General features: G+C 53.5%; 1 protein-coding gene across 3 annotated transcripts in view; it reads right to left on the bottom strand.

Moving 5' to 3' along the window:
• Positions 1-1,516: 1,516 nt before the first annotated feature.
• The window catches only part of TMEM214 (transmembrane protein 214), a 37,378-nt gene continuing 13,845 nt past the window's right edge, over positions 1,517-25,049 (bottom strand). Inside the window, exons 6-18 of one of the 3 annotated variants that reach the window (XM_054021495.1) lie at positions 17,696-17,801; positions 16,358-16,439; positions 13,186-13,287; positions 12,194-12,335; positions 10,934-11,025; positions 9,899-9,947; positions 8,296-8,409; positions 7,630-7,747; positions 6,021-6,114; positions 5,612-5,780; positions 5,008-5,159; positions 4,307-4,365; positions 3,977-4,065 (exon numbers count right to left, since the gene is read on the bottom strand). In XM_054021495.1, the coding sequence (XP_053877470.1) occupies positions 4,332-4,365; positions 5,008-5,159; positions 5,612-5,780; positions 6,021-6,114; positions 7,630-7,747; positions 8,296-8,409; positions 9,899-9,947; positions 10,934-11,025; positions 12,194-12,335; positions 13,186-13,287; positions 16,358-16,439; positions 17,696-17,801 (1,254 nt within the window). In that variant the 3' untranslated portion in view covers positions 3,977-4,065; positions 4,307-4,331. Of the gene's footprint in view, positions 4,066-4,306; positions 4,366-4,955; positions 5,160-5,611; positions 5,781-6,020; positions 6,115-7,629; positions 7,748-8,295; positions 8,410-9,898; positions 9,948-10,933; positions 11,026-12,193; positions 12,336-13,185; positions 13,288-16,357; positions 16,440-17,695; positions 17,802-25,049 lie in introns of all 3 variants that reach the window. The other 2 variants (XM_054021494.1, XM_054021496.1) reach the window with 2 other exon arrangements.

The raw sequence follows: 25,049 nt of genomic DNA, 5'->3' as shown, positions 1-25,049 counted from the left end.
AGCCAGGTGAGAGGGAACCAGGAGAGCAGAGTTGCAGAGGCAGCGCTCACAGCTGGAGGCCACTCCACCTGTGCTGGGTGGACAGGGCTCCTGGTCAGGAGGGGGCACCAGGCAAGTCTGGGCAGTGTTGAGATGGCAAATGAGGGTGCTGGAGAGAAAGGGGGGTGGGGGAAATCAAGGGATGGATTTCCCCGGGGGGCTGCAGGAGTGTAGCTTCAGGGGCAGGGGATGGTCAAGTGCTGGACAGTCAGGGCTGCTGAGTCGGACTCGGGAACAGCTCAGTCACTCTCTGAGCACAGGGCCAAGAGGTTTCACAGATTTCATATCTGTTACAGCCAGAAGGGACCATCAGCTCATCTCGCCTGATCTCCTGTAGATCAGAGGCCTGGGGCTAGACTAAAGCATTCCAGTCCTCAGCAGCGTGAGCCACACACAGTGTCCAGGAGAGACCAAGGTGCCATCAGTACCTAGTCACTTGCAGTGGCAGGCTGGGATGTGCCCAGATGATCCCAGCAGGTAACTTGTGCCCCCCACTGCCAAGGCCGGCAACCCCCTGGCCAGGTTCCTGCCAATCTACCCAGAAGGAAAATTCCTTCCCAACCCCAAATCTGGCCACCGGTTAGACCCTGAGCATGTGAGCAAAACACACCAGCCCAGCACCTTGGCAGAGGGTTCTTTGTACCATCCTGCCGGGTGTCCCAGCTCCAGCTGTGGCCAATCACAGAATATCAGGGTTGGAAGGGACCTCAGGAGGTATCTAGTCCAACCTCCTGCTCAAAGCAGGACCAATCCCAACTAAATCCCTGACACTTCCAAGGAAAGTGAAAAAACAATCCAGCTGGCTAAATGGACATTTGGGGGAGGGGATCCTGCCTGACCCCAGCTGAAGAATGAGATCTGATTATTACTTTTGGCCCTAGATTTGAGGCAGGTGACAGACAGGCTCCGGGTCAGGCTGCACAAAGGGTAAAAGTGCAGAACTGGTACCAGGAGAAACATCACTGGACAAAGCCAACAGCTTTTGTTTACAAGGTCCTAGGCCTGGGAGGCTGGAGGAGGGATGGGGCTGAGCGAGAAGGTGGAGAAAGGCTGGTGGCGAAGTAAAGCAGTTCACTAGAGGAAGGAACTTAGTGCTGGCCATCTCCTGCTGAGCAGCGGTGGGTGGCAAATGCAGAGGAGAGGAAAGCTGGGGCTGCCAGAGGGCAGCAGAACCTATAGCACCAACCGCCAGCCACAACAGGTCCAGAGCAAGAAAGCCAAGGCCAATGAAACTCTCCCTTTGAGCTTTGGCTTCTCCCCGATTGGCACCACAGGGAGCTCTGGCCGGGCTGCCGTCTGGCCACGGGTCTTTGCTCCACAGGTCAGTGGGAAGGGGCCCTTTGCAAACGCTCCTGTGTGGCCAGGGGAGGAATTGGCCTGCCCCAGTGATCACAGTCCCCACTGACCAGGTCCCAGCGCTGTTCCCCCTCCAGGACCAAGGGCAGTTTCTAAATGAAGGACAGCGCAGGGGCGCAGATCAAATAGAGTTTCCTTTATTTCATTTGAGAAGAGTCATATACAATTTCAATTATTTGGGTCCTGCAACCTTTGGAATTGCGTGAGCAAAGAGGGACACAGGCAGCCGGGAGATTCTCCTTCCAGGCCCGTCACAGGACCTTGGACACAGGTGAGGCTCCAGGCCGCCGGGGCATGCACAGGAGGGCACACCCCAGGCATGAGCACACCTCAACGAGACATACAAGCATGGAGAAGCAAGGCCCCTGCCACACCCATCTCCCCAGCAGGTCCTCACAGTGGCACCCTGCACACCCTGTCTCCAGCGACAGAGGGTTTGGGGTGTTGGGAAAACTCCCTACCAGGCTGCAGAGTCCCAAGGCCAAGGAGGCAGGGAAGGAGACGGGCTTTCTTCGGCTACCAGGGCAGCAGGACTGCACTGGGCTGCCTGATCCTTCGGGGGACAATATGGCTCAGACTAGACAGTGGGTTCACCAAGCAGCCTCCACTGCTCCCCACCAGGGCTCAGCTCGGTTAATATGGCTTTTACAGACGTGCCTGAGCATCTCCCCGCCCCATGTCACCCTGCTGCGAGTCTTCTCCCGGCTAGGCTGCGCTAGTGGACAGCGCCAGGCTGCTAGAGAGCCTCGCACCCATCTACCCTGCAGCAACAGCCTCGCCCCATCCCCAGTGTCTAAGGGAGCAGCCAGGCCTCTGCTGGAGAGACCGCCAGGCAGCGGGCTCGCTGCTGCTTCCGGCCAGGAGAGTGGCCGAGACGCAGACTGGCTCAGACCCAACCAGCTCCTTTCACAGAGGGCCCGTCGCTGGGCACAGAGAACAGGAGGTTAAGGAGCAGGCTGTTCCCTTGAACCCGGAGCCAGGCGAGGGAAGGCGGATCACTGCTGCAGTCTAGGGCTGAGAATCTCCTAGCACCAGCAAGGGCTGGGGGCAGGAGACGGCCATGGGGAGCGTGGAATGAGACCCGCTCCAGACCTCTCCTCCCAGCAGCCAGGAGGTGCTGCAGTCTGACACTATTACACTCCAGCTCCTGCAGCCTTAGCACTGCAGCCTTCCCCTCGCCCAGCTGGGTGAGGAGAGAACAGCCCCCCCCCGCCCCAGTGCCAGGACAGCGGGCGCTTGGCCACCGCCACGCCTCAGCCTGTTTTAGACACTGACAAGAGGGGAAGCGGATATGGAGAGACAGGCTCCCCTACAGGCACAAGGAACAAGTGACATGAATGAAACGCTCCCCTCTCGCCCCCACTCCTGAATTGGAGCCTGACCCCGTCCTATTTCCTTCCCCCGGGCTTCAGGGCGTGGCTGCCAAAGCCAGACGTCACTGAGCCTGCCCTGCCGCCGGCAGCACCCTCGGTAAGGCAGCCCACGGGAGCTGGGTTTGGCCCCTCTCCCCACTCCCCATTTGGGTAACTGGAGAGGTTCTATGGCAGCGGGCCACCCGCCTCCAACAGGAGATGTGGCTTGGGGAGCCAGGGCCCAGCATGCAGCACTCCCTCCTGATCCCAATGGCCGAAGCAGAGCGATACCTGCTGGGAGCTGTAGTCCCCAAGGCCCACGCTGCCACGTTCGATGGAGGGGAGAGTGTCTCTGTTCTACGGTGCAGCTCTTTGGAAAGCCGCCAGCACATCCCCTCAGCCGTTAGAGTCTGGGGGGCTGCTGGGAACAACCGACACTTTGTCAATGCAGGTTCGCCCTGGCCGAGAGGGGCTCTGGACGCTGCCCCCTGGGCAGGGCAATGGATCAGAGCACAGTAGGTGACCTGAGGCTGCGTGGCGAGAGCCAGCAAACTACGTGACAGCGGTTGGGGCTGGGGGAGTCAAAGGGGAAGAGAGCTCGTGGGCTGCCACCACGGCACCTCAACACCAGACGCACCTTCAAAGAGGAACAGAAGGTCCATGCACTAAATTAAACTGAATGCATCTGTCCTGTCAACTCATCTGGGATAGAAAGATCCCAGTGGATGGTCCAAAGCCACATGAACTGAGCGGGGAGGGCTGAGGCGCTAGGCTAGCCTGGGCCGGCAGCCACAGATGTCTGTGTGCTGCAGTGTGCACACCGGAGCCACCCCCCTTTCAGGGGCTGCTCTTCCGGTAACCTCACCATTCAGACAGCAAAGCTCAGGGTGTGTTACAGGACCGGGCCCAGGTGGAGAGGCACAGTCAGCAGCTCACCTGCCCGAGTTACAGGCCGGGGGTGGGGGAGCTGGACACGAATAACCAAAACTAAATCACAGGGTGCATAAAGCTTGGACATGTCGCCCCAGGGAAAACCTCCCCAGCTACCCCCGCGTCTCAGCCTGCGCAGACACCTGCTCCAACCCCTCAACGCAGGCTACACTGAAAACACAGTCAGCACCGTCCTTCGTCACTATACAAGAGGAGATTAATGACGTGAACGTCGTCCCCAGTGCTCCAGAGAGCCAGACTCTAGTGTCCAGAAATCATGGCCAAGGCCCAGTTCTTGATGGCCAGCGTTGTGTTTTGCAGGTACATCCAGGAGGAATAGGTAAAGCTTGTCAGATGTTTTCTCATGCAGTCCCATGACACTTCTCCACTGGAAGAGTAAGGAGAACAGGTTCTAGGCTAACAGCATACAGACAGCCGCTAAGCAGACCAGCAGCAGCAAATGCAGCTCTTATACCCACGCAAGCCACTAAAGGAGACAACCGAAATCTACTCCCAAGTTCGTGCCCAGACACCCAGGCACAAAGTCAACAGGACTTCTCCGGCATTCCCTCGACCCCACCAGGCCAACGCCAGCACCGCTGCTTGCTAGTCTGTGCCTGTCCACTCACCGAGGGCAGTACGGAAATAACTAGCTCAGATCCTGGGGGATGAGCTCCAGCACAAAGCCCTAAAGAATCAAACGTACAGAATCACCTGCCTTGCTCCGGACAGCTGCACGTTCCGGGGCAGTTCACATCACACACAAGTCCATGTACCCAAGGCTGTGCACTGCCAGCCCCAGCAGTCCCCAGAGTCCATGACAAAAGTGTAGGGGCTGGGCAGTATTTTAGCCAGAGGGGAAAAACCCAGGGGATTTTGGAGGAAGGCCAGACAGGCTTGGAGCCAAGGCACTGGACTGGGAGATCTTGGGTCAAGCCTCAGTTGAGTCACTGACTCCACACGTGACCTCAGGCATGTGCCTTAATCCAAGTCTTGGCCCTGCCTCTGGAAATGGTGATCACTAACTGTAAATTCTTTGGGGCAGGGACTCTCTTACTGTCTGGAAGTGCCTGGAGCCTGCCATCCCAAGGGGGCTCCAGGCACTTCTGCAATGCCCACTAATCACTCCCGGGGCTCTAGTTCGAACGCTCCCCTTCTACAGAACTCGAACGTGGACCCAGGGAATCACTCATGAACTGCTCCTCTTCTGTCTAACCAAGGGCAGACGGGCCTGACCCCGGGACAGCGCAGCCTCCCCTTTCTGCCCCCAAAGCTCACCAACAAGACGAAAGGAACAAGAAAAGCCAATCAAGCGGCCAGCGCTGCTCACTTGCAAGCGTCCACACACAGCTCCCATCCCCGCTCGAGGGCTGTGCCTACGGATTCCAGCGCTGGCAGCACGCAGCGCTGCAGGACGAGGAGTAACAGCTCCTTGATGCATTCAGCGAAGTGCAGCAGGAAGTCTGGAACCCGGGCCTGGAGCTGAGAGAGGAATTTGCTTAGCAGGGCAATGTGCTCTGAGAACCTATCCGCCTGGCTCGCGTCAGGCCAGTTCCACGCTGGCTGCAGCCCGTCAACCCCCGGTCAGGTAGAGCAAACCGTGGGCTGCAAGGGCTCTCTCGTCTGGGGAAAGAAACCTCTTCACTAAACCCCACCTCGGTACTGCTACAGGTGTAGTGCCCCGCCCCCACTGGCACTCACACTGCTCTGGGCCCAGCTCAGATCCTCACATCACAGCACAACACCCCCTGAAAGACAGGCGCCTGCTCTCAGCACTATCGCCGGGGACAGCTTGTTCAGCAGCCTGAACTGCCCCTCCTGTCCCTTGTCTGGGACCAGCGTGACCCGGCGTCATTAACCAGACCAGGCCGTGCTCTGCAGCGGGTCTACCTCCCGAGCTGGCGAGCAGGCAGCTAATGCAAGTTCTTCCTTACCCACTCAGTGAACCAGGGCAGGTTGTCCTTGACCCAAGAGATCTGAGAGGAACATTTCCCAGAGACGTAAACTGCAGTCTCATTGGTCTTTGTCCAAACCAGTTTCAGGTTTGGTCCCAACACCGTCAGCACTTGGGAATAGTAAACAGGGACGTTCCTCTCCAACCAGCTGGAAGAGAGAGCTAGCATCAGCACCTGAACAGCAAAGGCCATTGTGGGAACGGAACGACAGTGAAACCTGCCGTTAGAGACCAGCCTATAAGGTTGTATTAGGAACCTTGGGGACCATTTGCCAGTGGCTTTCCAAGACAAGGGGATTTCCTAATGGCTGTGGTCTTCAGTGCATTAGTAACCCCACATGCATTCATGCCCGTTTGGCCCCTTTGCTTAATTAAAAACTGTCACTGACCTGTATCCTTCCAGGGAGTAACGGGACACTTTAGTCCAGGCTTGTTGGGAGACCGACAGGATGCCCGAGGAGCGAAGGATGTGAGCAGAAGAAGCTGGAAAAGAACAAATGACTTTGGGAGAGGAATTTAGACGAGGTTGGCCTGATTTCCTAATGGCAGCGCCCGGCAGCGGGCAGTGCTCAAACACAGCATGCTCTGCCAGCTCTCCCTCCTGGGGCTGCAGTTCGTGCAGCTAGCAGGAAGCAAAGGCTTTCAGGGCAAGTTCCGTTCCCGTATGGTTAGAGCAGGGCAGGGGCAACTCTGTGGTGGGCAGGAAGTCCTAGGCACCCAGGGAACCCAGCGTGGAGAGCAGACGCAGGGAGAAATAGCCACTGAGCAGGTACAGGTGGTTCTGGGAGAGATGACAGCACCCACTATGTAGCACGGCTTCACAAGGGCCGCGTGGACCCAGCCACACGGGTGAAGGAACGGAGGCTGCTTGCGTTGCTTTATGACCTTGGCTCTGAGCAGGCCTTATTCTCCAAAAGGCTCGCAAAGCTCAGTGGTGCCACAGCCGCGTGACTGTGCAGAGGCAACACACTAACATCTTACTGCTCAGGTAAGGAGGTGGTCTGGGAATGTTGCAGCCTGAGGAGGTTGTGAAGGCTAGGACTAGAACAGGGTTTGAAATAGAGCTGGATACATTCATGGAGGTTAAGTCCATGAATGGCTATTAGCCAGGATGGGTAAGGAATGGTGTCCCTAGCCTCTGTCTGTCAGAGGGTGGAGATGGATGGCAGGAGAGGGATCACTTGATCATTAACTGTTAGGTTCACTCCCTCTGGGGCACCTGGCATTGGCCACTGTCGGCAGACAGGATACTGGGCTGGACGGACCTTTGGTCTGACCCAGTACGGCCGTTCTTATGTTGCTGAATGTTTGAGGAGTAAGGCTGTGATTCTGTCACAGAGGTCACGGATTCCGTGACTTCCCGCAACCTCCGTCACTTCCGCAGCTGCAGTGGCCCGAGCAGCAGCCCCGGGGAGCCCCTGAGCATCGGTCCCTGGGGGGTGGTCCTGGAGGCTGTCGGGAGAGCGGGCTCCGGGGGCCTCGGAGCAGTGAGCCCCCACCACTGGAGCAGGGTCCCCCCCCCAGAGCAGCAGGGTCCAGGAGCAGAGATTTAGTAATGGGTATTTATAGTAAAAATCATGGACAGGTGACGGGCCGTGAATTTTTATGTATTGCCCGGGACCTGTCCATGACTTTTACTAAAAATACCCATGACTAAAATGTAGCCTCACTGATGAGTGAAGGGTGAACAGAGCCATACGCCCCTCGTGGGTGCCTGTGCATCCCGGGTGGCACATGCTCACCCCTGCTGGCTACAGAAGGGATGAAAGCACCCACACAACACAGCTAACAAAGCCCACAGATTCCCAGCAGGGAGCCACAGGGCCCTGGAGGAAACAAGGTAACACATACTCTGGGATGCAAAGGAAGAACTTGCTGGGGAAATCACATACTCAAAACAAATCATCAAAGCCGACGGACATTTACAAATTCACTCTCTCCCCCGAGGATCTAATCGTGCCCCCCTCTTAGCCGGGTTCCAGTGGGGGAAGGTCTTACCTTGAAAAGACCCCTGTGTCCTGATATCATGCACCAGGAAGCCGGCAGCAAACACCAGAATCACAAGCAGCAGTCGAACCCAGGGGAAGCCACGGCCCTTCATCTTATGCAGCAGGTTCTTGGAAACAGAACAAAAAGTAACTGATGCTGCTAAACACAGCCGGTTCCGAACCGCTTAACCATAGACTCCTACGTCGGAAAGGTGTGTCGTTCTGTTCACTACCCCTCCCATCTGTTGTGTTCCTTCCAGTCCTCCGGCTGCCCTGCGCGGTGCCTGGACTTCTCCGAGCCCTACGCAGATGGTTCCCCACTCGCTACGCGTGCGCTTAGCCACCCAGGCCTCTTCTCAGCACGTGGCCCCTTGTTTCCCGTCGTTTTACACAAGGCGCCAGGCTCCTCTTTGCAGCTGGAAGCGAGGAGAAAGAGCCGGCGGTGCCCTGCAGGCCCCCCTGAGCACCACTCCCACGCTGCACTGGGAAACCCAGTAACTCCTACAGACGCCAGAAGAGAAACGCAGGAAAACAAACAGCCTGAGGACTCCCGGCGCAGCGTGGGGGAAATCCCTCTCCTATCAATGCCCAACAGGCGCTGGGTACATGGGGTTAGTTCCCAAGCCTCTTCCGGCCTCCCTGCCCCAAAACCGCCCTGCACGGGAAAGCCAGTCACCTTGCAGGTGGCATGGCAGGCTGCTAGATCCTGGAGGCTGTTTGGTCCTTTCACAGCAAGTTCTTCGTTAGTCACTTTGAACGAACGAACAGTTTCCTGGAGAGATTTTCGCACCTTGAAGAAAGACAGACACTGAGTTCCACAGCACAGAGACGTAACAGAACACCCCGCTTCGGCAGAACCTCTGGGGGCGGCCACGCTGCCCTTGCCGGTGCAGAGCGCCAGCCCACCCAGAGCCTGTTCCCATGCTGACCCCAGTCCAGTTAATCAAGCCTCACGATCACACTTCTAACCTCCCCAGGCAGCCTAAATCCACCCCCCCAAGGAGTGCCACTGACTCTGTGTGAGGGGGTCTGCACCACTAGTCGTGTTCAGTCAGCATGGGGCAGTGACCGCAGCTGCTCTAGGATCTGTCCCACCGTCAGCACAAAACAGATTCTCTGCCCAATATGGGCGCTACACTGGCAGCAAAGTTTGGGCAGCCCAACTCGAACAAACCCCATGGATTTCAACAAGGGGGGAGGCCAGTTAGGTCACATGTAGTCCATTCCCCTCCTCTCAGGGGGGAATGATCTTACGTCTTTTCTCCAGTCTAGTGTCAAATTCAATCTAGTTTAAAGTCCAAGAGCTGCGATCCAAACAGCAGACATGGAAGATGGGATGCACTGGAAAGCCCACAACAGACATTCGCTATGGCCATGTAATTAGGAACTCCCTTCTGGCAGGCCTTGGAAAGACCGTGGGACTTGACTAAAGACACGTTGGCCTGGGCTGGGCTCCACACACTGGAGGGCAGCATGGGACAGCGGAGGGAGGGAAAGGAAACCAGACATTGAGACTGGCAGCATCAGCAGTGCGAAGGACACAGTACGAGGCAAGGTCTGAGATGTAGGCAGGGAAGGGCCGGGTTGAGGAGACAATATGAACCACCTCGGTCTATACTGGTATGTTAGAAGGCTCCCGCCCCACATGACCAAGCACCTCGCCAGTGACAGGACCCGCAGACACAACAGCCCCCGTGAGGTGGATGAGATCGCATTAACCCTATTTGGAAAGCGACCTCAAAGTAGGTGAGGTAGGATTCGATTGTTACAGGTAACCATTGATTTCACTGTACACAAACTGCCAGGAAAACGTTTCCATCCACAAGTGAAATTTACAGGTAAGCAAAGTAAGAAAAATACGGGCCGAGATCTCAGCGTTTCATTGAAAGGTATTTACTAGGTATATTTTGACATGCAATGCTGACAATGGGTTTTAATGGTTATTAAGATTTAACTCTTTGAATCTCGACATCACCTGCCATTAAAGAATTATTGTCTGACCTCCAGCATCTCCCACACCGGTTGCTTAAAACAAACATCGCTACAATCTGTCGAAATGATAAAACAGCAGCGATTCTGCCCAGCTCACGGCAAGGCAGAACTCAGACCCAGCAAGATTAAGTAATTGCCCAGGTCACACAGGGCGTCGACAGCAGAGCTGGGTTTGAACCCCCATCTGCTACGTGCCAGTTCAGTGCCTTCTCCTTCCCTCTAGCACATCCCGCCCCATGGAAAGGGACGGTTTCCCCATTGTCCCTGCCCCCCAGCATATCACCTACTTTTCTGGTGGTGCTGTCCCAAGACTCCAACAGATGGTTCAGGAGCAAGCTGTGGAGCCAAAGGAAACAGGTCTCAGACTCTCTGTGAAAGGGTGGTGCCCGCGAGCAGGACGATGTCCAGCCACAGACTGCAGTGATAAGGGACATCTCACCCCTCTCTTCCCACAGGCTGCTTTTGCTCCAGCTGTTCTTCCTCGCATGGTCCCTCCCCAGCTCTCACTTAGAAGATGTCAGGGCTGAGCTGTATGTCCCAGCCAGCCAGGCAGGCAGGCAAGAGAATATGTCCTAGTGGGCTCCATGGAGTTTCCATGCCACCTAGATGTGCTTATGGAGGTCCAATACTGCAAAGGGTCACGAGGAAGAGAAGGCCTGGACCACCCTGAAGGCAGCAGTACCTGACTCCGTGCCACTGCACCAGCCTCACAGAGTTCATGCTCTATTGAGGAGCGAAGGGGCACGTTGCTGGGACTCAAAGGAACGTTCACACCCGGCCCTACTAACACAGGTGGCCCCTGCCTGCAGATAAGGGAATCTCCCCAAATAACTTCAGGAAGCCCAGCTCTGGCCTTTGCTGAAGCTGTGCAGGACGCAGCCACACAGGGAAAGCACGTTAGCCAGGCTGGCTGTGCACCGAGCCCACAGCTCTGCTCAGACAGCTGCTCTCGGTTTCAGGAATTTTATCAGAATGGCTCATGTTCCCGACAGTCAGCATCCCGGCTTGGCTAGGGGAATCTGACAGTTACCCCAGCGCTCCAGCCCGAGGCTTGGACACAAGCAGACACACTGGGCTATCAGTTGAACTGCCGCTCTTGTTAAACTCCTCAGGCTCGTCGTCAGCTCCTCCTGGGCCCGCTGCCATCCCAGGGCGGGTACCTCCCTCTGCCCGCCGCGCCCACCCCGTCAGAACATCAGCTGTGCCCACTGTGTAGCCCGCGTCCTCCAGAACAGACGCTGAGCCGCGCCCAGGCGAGAGCAAGTGGCTCACCTGTCTCCTGCTGACTGCCCAAAGCCCAGCCAGCCGTGTGCACTGCCTACCTGGACTGGGAGAGGTGCTTAGTGTACAGCTGCCGCCAGACGCTGAAGCTCAGGGCGTCCATGCTCAGGCACTCGCTCAGGCAGATCAGGAGCTGCGCAGGAGGAAAGCAGAAGGTTGTAGCAAGCAGCCATCCAGTCCTCCCTTGGGGACGCTCAGTTCGGTCACGCTACGCCCGGCTCTGCAGCTCAGCTTGCCAGGCCAAAAGCCGCGCGCCTGCTGGTTGACTGAGTTTGGGACCCACGTGCAAGGGACCTGATTTCCAGAAGGGCTGAGCAGGAACAGCTCTCACTGGAGCGCACAGCAGCTCTGAAAACCAGGCCCACTCGCCTCCCCACCAGCGAGACGGCGTTTCTGCTCGGGAGGCAGGATTTGGCTGACCCAGCCCTGGGCCAGCGCGCCATCTTGGATCACCAAGCACCACTAGGCAGTTCAGGTTATTCCTCAACCCTTTCCTCTAGTCTAGTTCTCCCATCTCTCTAGCTACCTACTTACAACGTACTAATCGCCATGGTATCTAGGCACTGGACCCCTCACACCTGTACTTCCCTCAGAGCACAGAAAATGGGGCTCGGCCCCTTTTTGCTTTGTTGTGATGGATAAAGAAGTCCTGAAAGGTGTTTTGTTAAAAAAAAAATCCCTTTTTTTGCCCAGTCTTTCCTTCGAGAGATCTGCACAAACAAGTCAGATCATCCTCACTTCGCCGGGGGGCTGCAGTGTGAGTGGAGCTTTCTCAGCCCTTATCTGATGGGCTGAGGGGGATGGGTCTTTGCACCAAGAGCTTTTCTCCCAGCTGCTAGGAATGAACAGATGTTAAAAACCAGCTTAGAGCGCGCAGAGAATTCCCATCTCAATCTGGTTTCCGTTGCTAGGTCTGCTGTCAGTCCTAGCGGTTCTCCAGACAGCCCTACACGTCTTCCCGGAGCGACACAGTGGACAAGACTTGGCAGAAGGCCAGCATTTTTAAAAGCCTGTCAGACCTTCTTTATCCACCCTAAGGCAGCAAGAGAGGCAGAAGTCCACCCCTGCCCCCCTTGTTAAGGCAGCTGTCTGGATTGGCTGGAACCGGGTTTGAAGAACTCACCCCCGGGGCATCCCAGCCCAAGGCGTGCCGACCTTGCCTCACTTGGCTCCCACCCGCCCCTCCCTGGGGATCTGCACAGAAATCTCACGCTCAGTCAAGGGCCCCCTCGCAGGCCCAGCCCGGCCGTGCCAAGAACAAAGACGAGCCCGACCACTCTGCCGACTCCCCAAGCGCTCACCTCATTTCTCATGTCGGCAGGACAGTTTGGAGTGGCTCTGGACAGGAAGGAGGGGAAGTAGGTGTGCAGTGTGGTCTCCGGTTTAGCGCCAAACGCCAGCACTTTCAGCCGGGGGTACAACTGGCGTAACTGCTCCTGCAGGCTGAAGGACAGATCACATGAACACCTCTGCCCTGTGCGCTTGGCTTCACTGAGGCATGCTGAACACATGGCAAGGCCGGGCGCGCGCTCCTGGGAGCCAGGATACGAGCTAGGAGACGGCTCTCCAGCAAGGCTGCTGGCGAAGCGCGATTGTTCTCTCCTCCCAGGATGCACCGAGCGTTACGATCCCAGCCAGTGCCAATGTGGGAGCTCGTGTCCTGCTCAGGACCATGGGGAGGGGTGGCGAGCAGCCGCAGTTTCAGGAACATAACATTAGGACAGGCTCCCTTTGGCCAGCGTCTCTCCTCTTCCAAGCCCCTTGCCCTTCCCCCGTCATTCTCTTGCTTTTCAGTTCTAGCCTCCTCCATCTGCTCACCCTTCACCGACTCGCCCTTCCTCCCACGGCTCTAGACTCGGGTCCCCCCGCCCCCCGAGGAATGGCACTTGTGCATCCAGCTGCTGTGACACGGCCTTCCCTTGGACAGGTGCAATGGGAGCTTCCAGCACAACACACGCGCCCCAGGCTCCCTGTCTGAGGACCAATCTGGTCTTCAAACTGACCGTGAACCAGGCCCTTTCATTCATTCACAGCGTGTCGACCACACGTACATGCAAGCCTCATTAGTTACAGAAAAGAACTCAGTTATTGAACCAACAAAGGTCAGGGAAATGAAGATACCAGCCCACGCCAGGTCCCCAGCGAGCGCCGCCTGCCTGGTAGGACATCTCACATGCCACGGGCCCAGCCACGCTGCTTTCCTCACTACCCGTTTCTGCACTTGCTTGAAATAAAGCCCCAAGGGTTGCAAGTCACCATTCCTGTATGGAGACCGTGGGCAAGTCAGCCATACCTGGGTGATAAGGAGTTGTTGGGCATAAAGGCAAAGTCCAAGAGTGGGAAAAAGTCCTTTGGTCCAATCATGCCAAAGCCTTTGGTCAGGTTAGCGTGCGTCCTGCAATGGAAAAACGTCAGGACAGAGGTTACAGAAATCATGTCACTGCAGGCAGCAGACAGATGGGAACCCCTGGGGAACCCCTGAGGGAGCTGGTTCCAAGGACTGTGCATGCTTCTCCCCCCACCACCCTCCCATCACGAGCACCTGAGCTCCAGGATTAGACACGAGATTCAATCCAAGCTGCCTGATTTCAAAGTGGGAACATCAAACAAATCAGCCTGTAAAGCATCTCCTTTTGGACCCTCGGCAGTGCGAGGCTGCTTTGCTGTTAGCAGAATTTTCCCCGCTTGCTAACGCTCTTCCAAGGGATTGCTTCCGAAACAAGCAGCTGGTACGAACATTCACCACGTTTCAGGCCTCAAACGCAGGGAAGGTGCCAGTTCACTCCGAGAACACAGCTGTGGTGGGAGCGGAGTGCGTGGGTTTCAGAATCACGCACTCTGCGTCTATTTCAGGCCCAGTTTCGCTGTGACACATCACTGGCTGCTGAACAGGTGGAGAGTTGTCTTGTATATTCTGCAGCACTTTGTTCTAAGCAAAGAACCAAGCCCCTTGCCAGCTGCTCTACGGGCCCAACTCTGAAGCAGTATTAAAGGCTGAACCTTACAACACCCCATGCATCTGGAGACTACAGCCAAGGATCACTGAGCCGGGAGTAGATTAGCACCCCCAGGAACTCCGTCAGGGTTGCGCTGATGCTGTACTTTTCATCCCCACTCTCCCAGCATGTCGTCTTGTGCAGTACACACTGTCTTTTGTTTCTACGCACTCAGCATTATACCAGACCGGCCTTTGACAAATGTCTCTCTCTCTCACACGCTCACCCCCACACCCTTTCTTCTTTACAGGCAACACACAAAGGAAACAATGGGCTTGTGCACTTGTTTGCTTCTTTATAATGAAGGGCTGGAATGGGGAGGCAAGAAAGGTGTTTGTGCTGGTTTCTAACATTAGGAACATAGGCCATATCTACTCGTTCTGGGAGTCTATGGACAACTAGCTCCCTGGCAGGACAGTGGCAATGGAGATAGCACACAGTGAAACCTGCCAGAAGGGCTGGACTGTTTACTCAGGCTTCCGAAGGCTGAAGAACCTGGAGAAACACCGCCCAAGCTCTGGCTCACACATGACAGATGTGACGTTCCCGAGGGAAAAGACAAATGGGGGGAAAACCCTTATTTAAAGTAAAAGCTTTTCAGGAATTCTCTTCTGTTGCTCTATGGTGGCTAAAGAACACGTCCCCTTTATCCTTCACATGGCTTCTCTAGAGCCCGTGCCCTAAAGCAGGGAATGGAGAAAGGCCATCTTGGGGACTGCATGTCGTCTGCCCTCCAAACTTCTACGCTACAGGTGAAAATGGCTATTGTGTGGCTGTCTGCACAGCAATGAGCCCACGCTCACAGTCCTCATTTCCATCGGTCTGCGGGAACAAGAGACAGGAGAAGAGACCAGGAGACCTGGCTCCTGTCTCTGAAGGAGGGGAAAGGATAATTAAAGAGCTAGAGGATGTAGGCAGCCAGAGGCATTCGTGAGAGCAGCTCTCCCCCAGCTGCAGTCTAGATTCAGCCTATTCATTGTGGAGCCCATCCCTGAAAAAGTCTGTTCACCCCCTTCATAAAGCAAAGGAGCTTTCCCGTCTCCTGGGTGCACTTCCCCTCTTCTCCTGTGCCCACCATTTAGCCCCCGGCGTTCTCTCGGGAATGGACAGTGCACAGCCTCTGAATAATGACCCCACCATGTTCCACTAATGCGCCGCTGCACAGCCCGGCTATCTCGGCGATGAGCTGATGTCTATCCCCGTAGTACCGGCACAGCTTCCCCCCTTGGCTACTCCGCAGCCTCTCTTCCCAGGCCCTTCAGCCAGAAACACCCTGCACCTTTTTGGCAAGGATAATTCGATAAATTTGAACCCAATTCATCTTCTGCTGCTGAGATGTCTAGTCCCGGGCTCTTTGTTGCTGGTGCCAGTGTTCAAGGGGTCAGTGACAGTTCCATTGGGCTGTTAATTACAGGACCTACTACACCAAAACGAAGCCATAAACCTGTAATCCTAGTTTATGGATTCATGCAACACTCAGTATTTGTTAGCACAGGAATCTTCACCCAACACACAGCCCAAGTGCAGCCGGGGGGAGCCTGCTCCATTCTCTCCCCAGGTTTGTCAAACACAAATGAGCACAGTTGCACAACAGAAGTGTCACCCACTCCCCCCCCCCGCCACACACACACACACACTGCGGTTGGGGAATTTTCAGTCATTTGAGAGACAGAATGTCGTAACTAGGCACTAGGCAGCAACAGCAGGAAGGACACGCACGCCATCTGCACAAGTCAACGTGTCGGCTGCCAGCACCTCCCACACCCAGTGAGCAGTCCACAACCGACACAGCCCAGCGAGCTCACTGACTCCCTATGAAAACTGGCCAAAGCTGGGTTCTCTCTCGTGCCACTTGCTTTAGATCTGGGTTGCTGCATTAGCAGCTGGCCAGGAACGCCAGGGCTGGACCTTATCGGCATTCAACAACGCAGCTCGCAGCTGTCCCAATCTCGGACCCAGGGCGCAGCCAGGACTGTTTGATGCTGAATGACAGTGTTCACTTCTCGCACTCCCTGCTCCTGAAGGAGGAGCAGAACACAGCCATTGATTCTCCAGAGGAGACCATGGGACACGTAGACCCAATCCTGCTCCTCCGCGATCCAGGGCTGCCAGGGTTCTGGCTGTAGGCGGGGAGTAGTCAGCACCGAGTGACAGAAAACAGACAGGCTAAAGGCCAAGATAACGAGATACAGTTATTACCGATACTTCGTTTCGACACTGTCACCCCACTGAGTCGGAGGTCATGGGTCACACCTCACTGCAAGTCTAGGGAGCGTCACGTTTCCAACGCCAGGCCAGCGCGACAGTGTCAACCCCTGGTGAGGGCAGGAGCTCCCATCCCACTGGTCAAACTTGAATACGCACACTCCAGGTTCTTAATGTCAGCAGGCCAAGGGTACCCGTGGCCCAGGAACTGCTGTACACGAGAACTGGGGCAGGCTTTATCCTTAACAGAGAGAGACCACTCACATCAGCAGCCGGTCCAAGTAGGCAATCGCATACGGGGAGAGGGACTTGATCCCCAGCACTGGAAGCATAATGCCAAGCCACACTGCATGAAAGGAGAAAGCTATTAGAACAGCACAGGGAGGACTCTCTGAGGCATTTCCTACCGACTGTCCAGCAACGCGACCAGCGTAAAAAGTAGGTATTTATCAGAGCTACTCACCTGCCTCACGCTATCTGGGTCCAAAAGTGTGACCCAGACAGCTCTTGAAAGAGACAGGCAGGGAGATTAATGTTTTAAAGGGCCAGAAATATATGAGAGAGAGAGATGTTAACTGAAGGTATTATGCTCTCTCCACAATTCTGTTTACCCACGTCAAGTATCCCACAACATACTGCAAAGCTGAAGTCAGCTTTGGCATTAGAAAATAGGCAGCCTGTCAAAGCCAGGCTACAGGAATGGTGTGTCCTAGCACAGGCTGCGATGGTTGGGAACGCAGAGCTACGGAAAGTACCGAATAAAACAACAGGAGAAAGAACTGTTACAGACTGGTGGGCTTGATAATGGCAAAGAGCTTTGTAACTTGTACAAATCAGACTACAAATACCACCAGCTAAAATGCGTACCTTTGAAGCTCCCCTTCTGTGTAAGGTGAATATACTGGGAGAAAAGGATTGCTTTCCAGAAGGATACGTATGCCTCCTTTTTTGTATTGTGCCATTTTGCTTTGACAATCAATTAGATTAAGGTTACATCTACACTGCAGCTCTTGCCAGCATAAACCAACCCGAGTGACAAGTTATGCTGGCAAAAACGCTCATGTGCACAGCGCTACATCGGCAGAAGAGCTTCTCCTGCTGACAGCTTCTGCCACTCGCAGAGGTGGGATTTTTATGCCGATAGGAGAGCTCTCTCCCGTAGGCACAGATCATCTTTGCCACACACGCTGCAGCGACAGCCGCAGCACTGTACGTATAGACATGGTTTAAGTTTGGTTCTTTGGTCTCTTGAACATTTTTAAGAATGCACCGTGAGTTTCCAAAGAAGTTAGGTGACCCCAGGCTTTTACTGTTGAAAATGATTTACCCCAGCAATGAAGAAGTCATGAAAGTGAGGTAAGAGAAAGCTAATCCCATTAGAGAGAGGAGCCTCGCCACACATTTACAAGTCTTGCATGAATTATTTGGGGTCCCTCACCCACCGCGTCCCACAGCGGCATGCCTGCAGTGACCTGCCTTTGCTATCTCCGGTACATGTCCTGTTTTCAAGTAGAGCAAAGCAAGTGCATGAGTGGAAATTAAGTTCATTCCCTGGATCTCCCCAGACTGCATCTTGGACTAGGCAGCTCATCCCATTCTTACCTTTCAGTCCTTCAGTGAGGTCTGTGAATCCAGCTTGTCCCAGAGCCCACATGATTGTGAGGCATTTCATTGGCCTGTTCTGATGGGACCGTAACAGCCCTAAGTACTGAAGGGAAAATCAAACACGTTACATTAATTTAAGGAAACTCCACAGCTTCCCTCCCCACATAACATTCTACCAAGAAAAGGCAGGGAAAGGCTCAGAGCAACATTTTACAAATGTGACCCGTCGCTAAGCCGCTTTGTGCCATGGCTTTGACCTAGGAATTTGGGGACAGGAAACAATACGACAAGAGTAGCTGAAACGGAAGCGTTTGCACGAAGAGAGAACTATACAAGATTCAAAACAAAGAAGTCCTAACGCGAGACTAAAACAGAGGGTGTATTTTATATTTAGCGTCAGGCATTCCCCCCGGTGCAACTCAATGCAGCCGTATCAAAGCTGATCTATTGCTTCAAACAACAGGAGGGGAACAAAGATGTGGTCCAGCAGCAGAAGAGCTCCCAAGATTAGGCGGCGAATGCCCTGTGTATCGGGTCAAAGGCCACAAGATACACACACGCCGAATAAATCAATGCTGCCTGCAAGTGCACTTAAGATACAAGTGAGCTGCCACTAATATTATTAGCCCCAGAAGCTGAGACAGGCAGCGGGGAAAAAGTGAAAACCTGGTGAGACGCCACTGCTGTGCACTCGGTTCTCTCCATGTCAGTTACTGGTCCCCACAGACTCTGGGCTTCAACTGCCCACAAATACTCAGACATACTGAAACAGCTCCACATTCTCCCCACGCCCGCCCACATACACAGCTGCAGTCCCTGCCCTGACCAGATTACCCTTCAAGACAAGCTATCACAAACGGATGCAAAAGACAAGAGGAAAAGCCTGGAGAGCGCCAGGGGACGGCCGTAAGCTCCAGCCACGACAGGCGGGCTAGGAGCACAGCAGGATTTGGGTTTTTTTTAAAACAAACAAACGAGAAGCTGCCCCTACCTGCCCCCATCCCCAGTAGCGCTGTCACCGCCGGATGATTGATTCTCGCTGTGAGCAGTGTGAAGGACAGGAGGCAGGCTGAACAAATCACATTAATGAACCCTGACTCAGAGGCTTGGAAAGCGGCCTAGTTCTTCATTTCCGGATTCTCAGTTTCATCAGCTGAACAATACTTATGGCCCCAGAAAGGCAGTGCAGTAAGATGAGGCCCTGAGACATAAACCCTTCGTATCAGAGGCCCGGTATGAGGCCTGAACTAAAGTAATGGTCAAGACTTCGCTAACATAGAGCAAAGTTAAGCTGTGAGCCAGAGGCAGGCCCTGCTCACAAAAGTCGGCAAGAAGAACGCTGCTAATTGGACATAGAATCTCAGGGTTCGAAGGGACCTCAGGAGGTATCTAGTCCAACCCCCTGCTCAAAGCAGGACCAACACCAACTAAATCATCCCAGACAGGGCTTTGTCAAGCCTGACCTTAAAAACCTCCAAAGAAGGAGACTCCACCACCTCCCTAGGTAACCCGTTCCAGTGCTTCACCACCCTCCTAGTGAAATAGTGTTTCCTAATATCCAACCTAGACCTCCCCACTGCAACTTGAGACCATTGCTCCTTGTTCTGTCATCTGCCACCACTGAGAACAGCCGAGCTCCATCCTCTTTGGAACCCCCCTTCAGGTAGTTGAAGGCTGCTATCAAATCCCTCCTCACTCTTCTCTTCTGGAGACTAAACAATCCCAGTTCCCTCAGCCTCTCCTCATAAGTCATGTGCTCCAGACCCCTAATCATTTTTGTTGCCCTCCGTTGGGCTCTTTCCAATTTTTCCACATCCTTCTTGTAGTGTGGGGCCCAAAACTGGACACAGTACTCCAGATGAGGCCTCACCAATGTCGAATAAAGGGGAACGATCACGTTCCTCGATCTGCTGGCAATGCCCCTACTTATACAGCCCAAAATGCCGTTAGCCTTCTTGGCAACAAGAGCACACTGTTGACTCATATCCAGCTTCTCATCCACTGTGACCCCTAGGTCCTTTTCTGCAGAACTGCTACCTAGCCATTCGGTCCCTAGTCTGTAGCAGTGCATGGGATTCTTCCGTCCTAAGTGCAGGACTCTGCACTTGTCCTTGTTGAACCTCATCAGGTTTTTTTTGGCCCAATCCTCTAATTTGTCTAGGTCCCTCTGTATCCGATCCCTACCCTCTAGTGTATCTACCACGCCTCCTAGTTTAGTGTCATCTGTAAACTTGCTGAGAGTGCAGTCCACACCATCTTCCAGATCATTAATAAAGATATTAAACAAAACCGGCCCCAAGACCAACCCTTGGGGCACTCCGCTTGAAACCGGCTGCCAACTAGACATGGAGCCATTGATCACTACCCGTTGAGCCCGACGATCTAGCCAGCTTTCTATCCACCTTACAATCCATTCATCCAGCCCATACTTCTTTAACTTGCTGGCAAGAATACTGTGGGAGACCGTATCAAAAGCTTTGCTAAAAGTCAAGGAATAACACATCCACTGCTTTCCCCTCATCCACAGAGCCAGTTATCTCATCATAGAAGGCAATTAGGTTAGTCAGGCACGACTTCCCCTTGGTGAATCCATGCTGACTGTTCCTGATCACTTTCCTCTCCTCTAAGTGTTTCATAATTGATTCCTTGAGGACCTGCTCCATGATTTTTCAGGGACTGAGGTGAGGCTGACTGGCCTGTAGTTCCCCGGATCCTTCTCCTTCGCTTTTTTAAAGATGGGCACTACGTTAGCCTTTTTCCAGTCATCTGGGACCTCCCCCGATCGCCATGAGTTTTCAAAAATAATGGCCAATGGCTGTGCAATCTCATCCGCCAACTCCTTTAGCACCCTCGGATGCAGCTCATCCGGCCCCATGGACTTGTGCACGTCCAGTTTTTCTAAATAGTCCCGAACCACTTCTTTCTCCACAGAGGGCTGGTCACCTTCTCCCCATACTGTGCTGCCCAGTGCAGCAGTCTGGGAGCTGACCTTGTTCATGAAGACAGAGGCAATAAAAATCATTGAGTACATTAGCTTTTTCCACATCCTCGGTCACTAGGTTGCCTCCCTCATTCAGTAAGGGGCCCGCACTTTCCTTGACTTTCTTCTTGTTGCTAACATACCTGAGGAAACCCTTCTTGTTACTCTTAACATCTCTCGCTAGCTGCAACTCCAAGTGTGATTTGGCCTTCCTGATTTCACTCCTGCATGCCTGAGCAATATTTTTATACTCCTCCCTGGTCATTTATCCAATCTTCCACTTCTTGTAAGCTTCTTTTTTGCCTTTAAGGTCAGCAAGGATTTCACTGTTTAGCCAAGCTGGTCGCCTGCCATATTTACTATTCTTTCTACACATCGGGATGGTTTGTTCCTGCAACCGCAATAAGGATTCTTTAAAATACATATACACATATATAAAGTGTATCAAGTACTGATAGGATAAACACGTGCCAGGATGGCACCAGAACATTCCGGTACAAACACATTCCACAGAGATAATGAGGAAGAGGCTGACCCATCCTAAAGACACAGTCAAAAGGATAATATGATTGTGACGAACTGGGCCTGTTCTTACTGTGGTCTGTGAATGCTGACAGGGGAGTGTGGCTAGGATAGTCTGCATCGGGGGATGGGAGTCTGCCCGAAGGCAAATACCTGAGCGTGTAACATGAGAACCCAGGAAGGGGTTGGAGGCCAGGTGACACCTTGGCCCGGGAAACTGAACAAAGGGTGTGGGAGGGGTCGCTGAAGGCAGAGTGCTGGAAGCGGGCTGGAGAGATGGCTGGGAGGCAGAGATGGCTCTGACTCCCCAAAGGGGGGTGGGCTGGGATGCCCTGGGACCCCAAGCTGGACCTAACTGAGGGGGGCCCTGTTGTCTGTGCCTGCAAGACCTGTCTTGGACTGTATTCCTGTCATCCAAATAAACCTTCTGCTTTACTGGCTGGCTGAGAGTCATGGTGAATCGCAGGAAGCCGGGGATGCAGGGCCCTGAGTCCCCCAATACTCCGTGACAATGATGGATAGACTTGTTTGTTCGAACATGTACTAGGAGAGAGGCAGCACCCCAACACGCAGAGGGGTTGTACCTCAATACGGCAGGAGTGATGTGTAACTTGTTTGTACCTTTGTATAAGAATGCATCCCTGAGTGGACGTCTTTGTCCTGCCTAGGGGGCAGTGGAGAGTCCCACCACTGACTGAGCTGGTCCGTTGTCAGCGGGCACTATGTACTAGCAGAACCATAGACATCTGATCCGGGGAGCTAGAGACTGTTTTGTTTGGCAATAAACCTGGCTACCTTATCGGAGTCTGTGGTCATTGGGGGTTCTCTCGGGTTTGCTGTGTCAGCCATCTGCAGAGCCGGGGCAGCTCACAGAGGGAACACACGCACGCAGCCAACTGTTATCAACATTGAACAGAGCAGAGCACCACACCGGTGGCATCTGATGACACTGGTGACCCCAACCGCTGATCTGGTGAGTAAGCGAGCTGCCCGCTGTAGGAATCGTGATCTAACATGGCAGAAAACCACGAGCTAGGGAACCCCCTTAATCTCTCCCTGCAAATCCCGACAGAGTTTAAAAAATATAATGGGGAAGAAACATGGAATTAAATTTGTAAGGCTAGGGCAGAAACTGTAGCCTTGAAATGTAGAATATTGCAAACTATAACCATGGCTGTTAAAGGGTTAAGACAACAGGCCACAAAATTGGTGGGGCAAGTAAGAGAAACAAAGGAAGTGTTCAAAGAATCAGCAGAAGCTACAAAGCCCTGGACTGCTCTCTCCTTGCGGGGCAGCAAGCAGTCCACAGACAACCAGCACAGGAACAGACAAACACTGGAAACAGCTGCAAGGAACCTACAACAAATACACGTGCCGTCCCCGGTTATAAATACTGGTGGTAAACAGCAGGCTTCCGGTAGCTCCCCTGTGCCTGAAGAATGGGGACAGAAGTGGAAAAAGGTGGCCCTAGTAAAATTAAAGATGAAACGGGGTCCACTGCATCGCAACCACCACCTTATGATAAAAGCCAGGTTCTGGTCAAACCTAAACCGGGACCTAGACTGGTGCCTGTCAGAACCGGACAAGTAAGTGCACAGAAGGAAAGAGTAGCACACAATACTTTCACTGAATTGGTAAATCAGATGAAGGAAAATATGGAACAGTTCACAGAGCACATTAGGAGACAGGAGCTGCGACTCGATCGCAGGGGAGTGAATAAAAAAGAATTTCAAAGTAAAAAACCAAAATTAAGTGGGTTAACACCTAGAATTGATGCATTAACACATGGAGTTGCCCAAAACCGGTTAACTGCAGCAAAAAAGGGCACTCCTGCAATCCATTTGGCATGCACACAAAAGCAACAGACACGGGGGGAACAAATTCAGGTTTTACAAGAGCAGGTAACTCTCCTCTCAAAGCCAGGATAAAAACCAGGGGTGCAGTTCCCAACTGCTTTGACCCACAGAACCACACTCCGTGCTCATATCTAAAAATTTAATCTTCTTTCTCAAATATTTTTAACCGGTTAAGTGTTTTCCTTTATATGCTTCCTCAGTTTGCTAAACTCGCTGCTGCTGCCTGTACTTTCAAATACAGCTCTATCTCGATATAACGCTGTCCTCAGGAGCCAAAAAAATCTTACCGCATTATGGGTGAAACCGTGTTATATCGAACTTGCTTTGATCCACCGGAGTGCGCAGGCCTGCCCCGCCCCCCCCGAGCACTGCTTTACCATGTTATAGCCGAATTCGTGTTATATTGGGTCACGTTATATCGAGGTAGCGGAGTACCTTGATAGAGTTAATCTCTCTTGGCTCAGGTCTCGCTACCTTCCTAGGTTGCTCTTCACTCCCCCCTTTCCCCCGCCTCTCCTCACTTCAGCTCTCTGTCTCTGTTTTAAAAGTCAAAAGTTATAGTTTTTACAGAAACCTCCAAAAGATAAAGCAACTGAAAACAGAACAAAACGAGAAAAAAAGAAAAGAAAAACTTTATTTTAAATAAATCCAATAAATTAATTATTTTAACCCTTCAGGAATGCAACAGCTGGAATTATTCCTAACTTTCTTGAAGATATGGTTATCTGATACCAAGGGTTTATGGTTCAGGGCCTCATTGATTACAGGCAGAATAACTGATGCTTCTTAGGTGATGCCTAGTCAATGAATGTGGGAATTTTCTGTAATGTTTTTATGATCCATATGCCAGCTTCGGTAGCCCTGTGCACTTGGTACTGCTATCCACTGAGGCCTGGTCTAACCTTCCTCAACATAATGACGTCGCTCAGGGGTGTGCAAAATCCACCCCCGAGTGACACAGCTAAGGCAACCTAACCCCAGGGTGGACGCAGTTAAGGCGACCTAACCCTCGGTGTAGATGCGGCTAGGGCAACAGAAGGATGGTTCCATCAACTGAGCTACTGCTGCTCGGGGAGACAGATACGTCAACGGAATCACCCGTTCTGTGGCTGCTGCAGTATGGCTACGGTGCGGCAGCTGTGCCCCCGTCACGCCCGTAGTGCAGGCATTGCCTAGCTGGAAGCAGACTCTTCACAAGGACTCGCTCCAATCCACACGTGTGACTGGAGAATCTGGAAGGCTCAATGGAGCAGCAGAGAAGAAAAGACCTAAGCTGGAAACCAAAGAGGGAGTCCGGTGTGGACAGACATCCCTCAAGGGAGGTCTGCTGGGACAGAGACAGAGAACAGAGCGATCCTACCCTGCCAGGAGCAGCGGCAAGAGACCGCTGGTTTTCCCCAGTATCCTAGTTCTTGCAAGCAGGTGCTGTGTGAGAGAGAAGCTCACACAGCCCCAGGACGCAATATGCCAGACTCTGCTGTTAGTGCCATTAGCCCCTCGCTTTTCTAAACACACTTCCATCCAGCTCAAACGCCTGTTTGTTGCCGATACAGGACCTCAGCAAGCTCCCCCGGCCGCTGCGCAGCACGGGGAGCTGGGGCAGGCAGCGCAGACAGCTGCATCCCAAAGTGAGACCGAGCGAGTCATTGTGGAGGCCTGGGGGTTGGAGTTTTTAACATTCATTGAAGAAACTGCCTGTTCCACAGTGGCTCACAGAAACCTTCAGAGCCAGGCCAAAGAGCAATTTTATGGAGGGACAAAGGGGGGAAGTTCATAGCACCCAGCTAACTCCAGGTTTTCCAGGGTGTGGCCTTCCAGCACTCAGCTGTGCCATCCAGTTCTCACAGGTGGGGCCCCATCCACTCCCGCCTTTTCTTCTTCTTCAAACAAACCATGAGAGGTCACATAAAAGTGAAACTGTGGCTTGGTCTGGGTCACAGGAACACAGGGTTCAAACTATAATGGGCCAGAAAAGCAGCGTCACAGCACAATG

The sequence above is a fragment of the Malaclemys terrapin genome, chromosome 3 (assembly GCF_027887155.1).
Source record: "Malaclemys terrapin pileata isolate rMalTer1 chromosome 3, rMalTer1.hap1, whole genome shotgun sequence".
Taxonomy (NCBI): Eukaryota; Metazoa; Chordata; order Testudines; family Emydidae; genus Malaclemys; species Malaclemys terrapin.
Note: the sequence above shows the minus strand (reverse complement) of the source record. Positions and strands in the feature narration are given on the sequence as shown.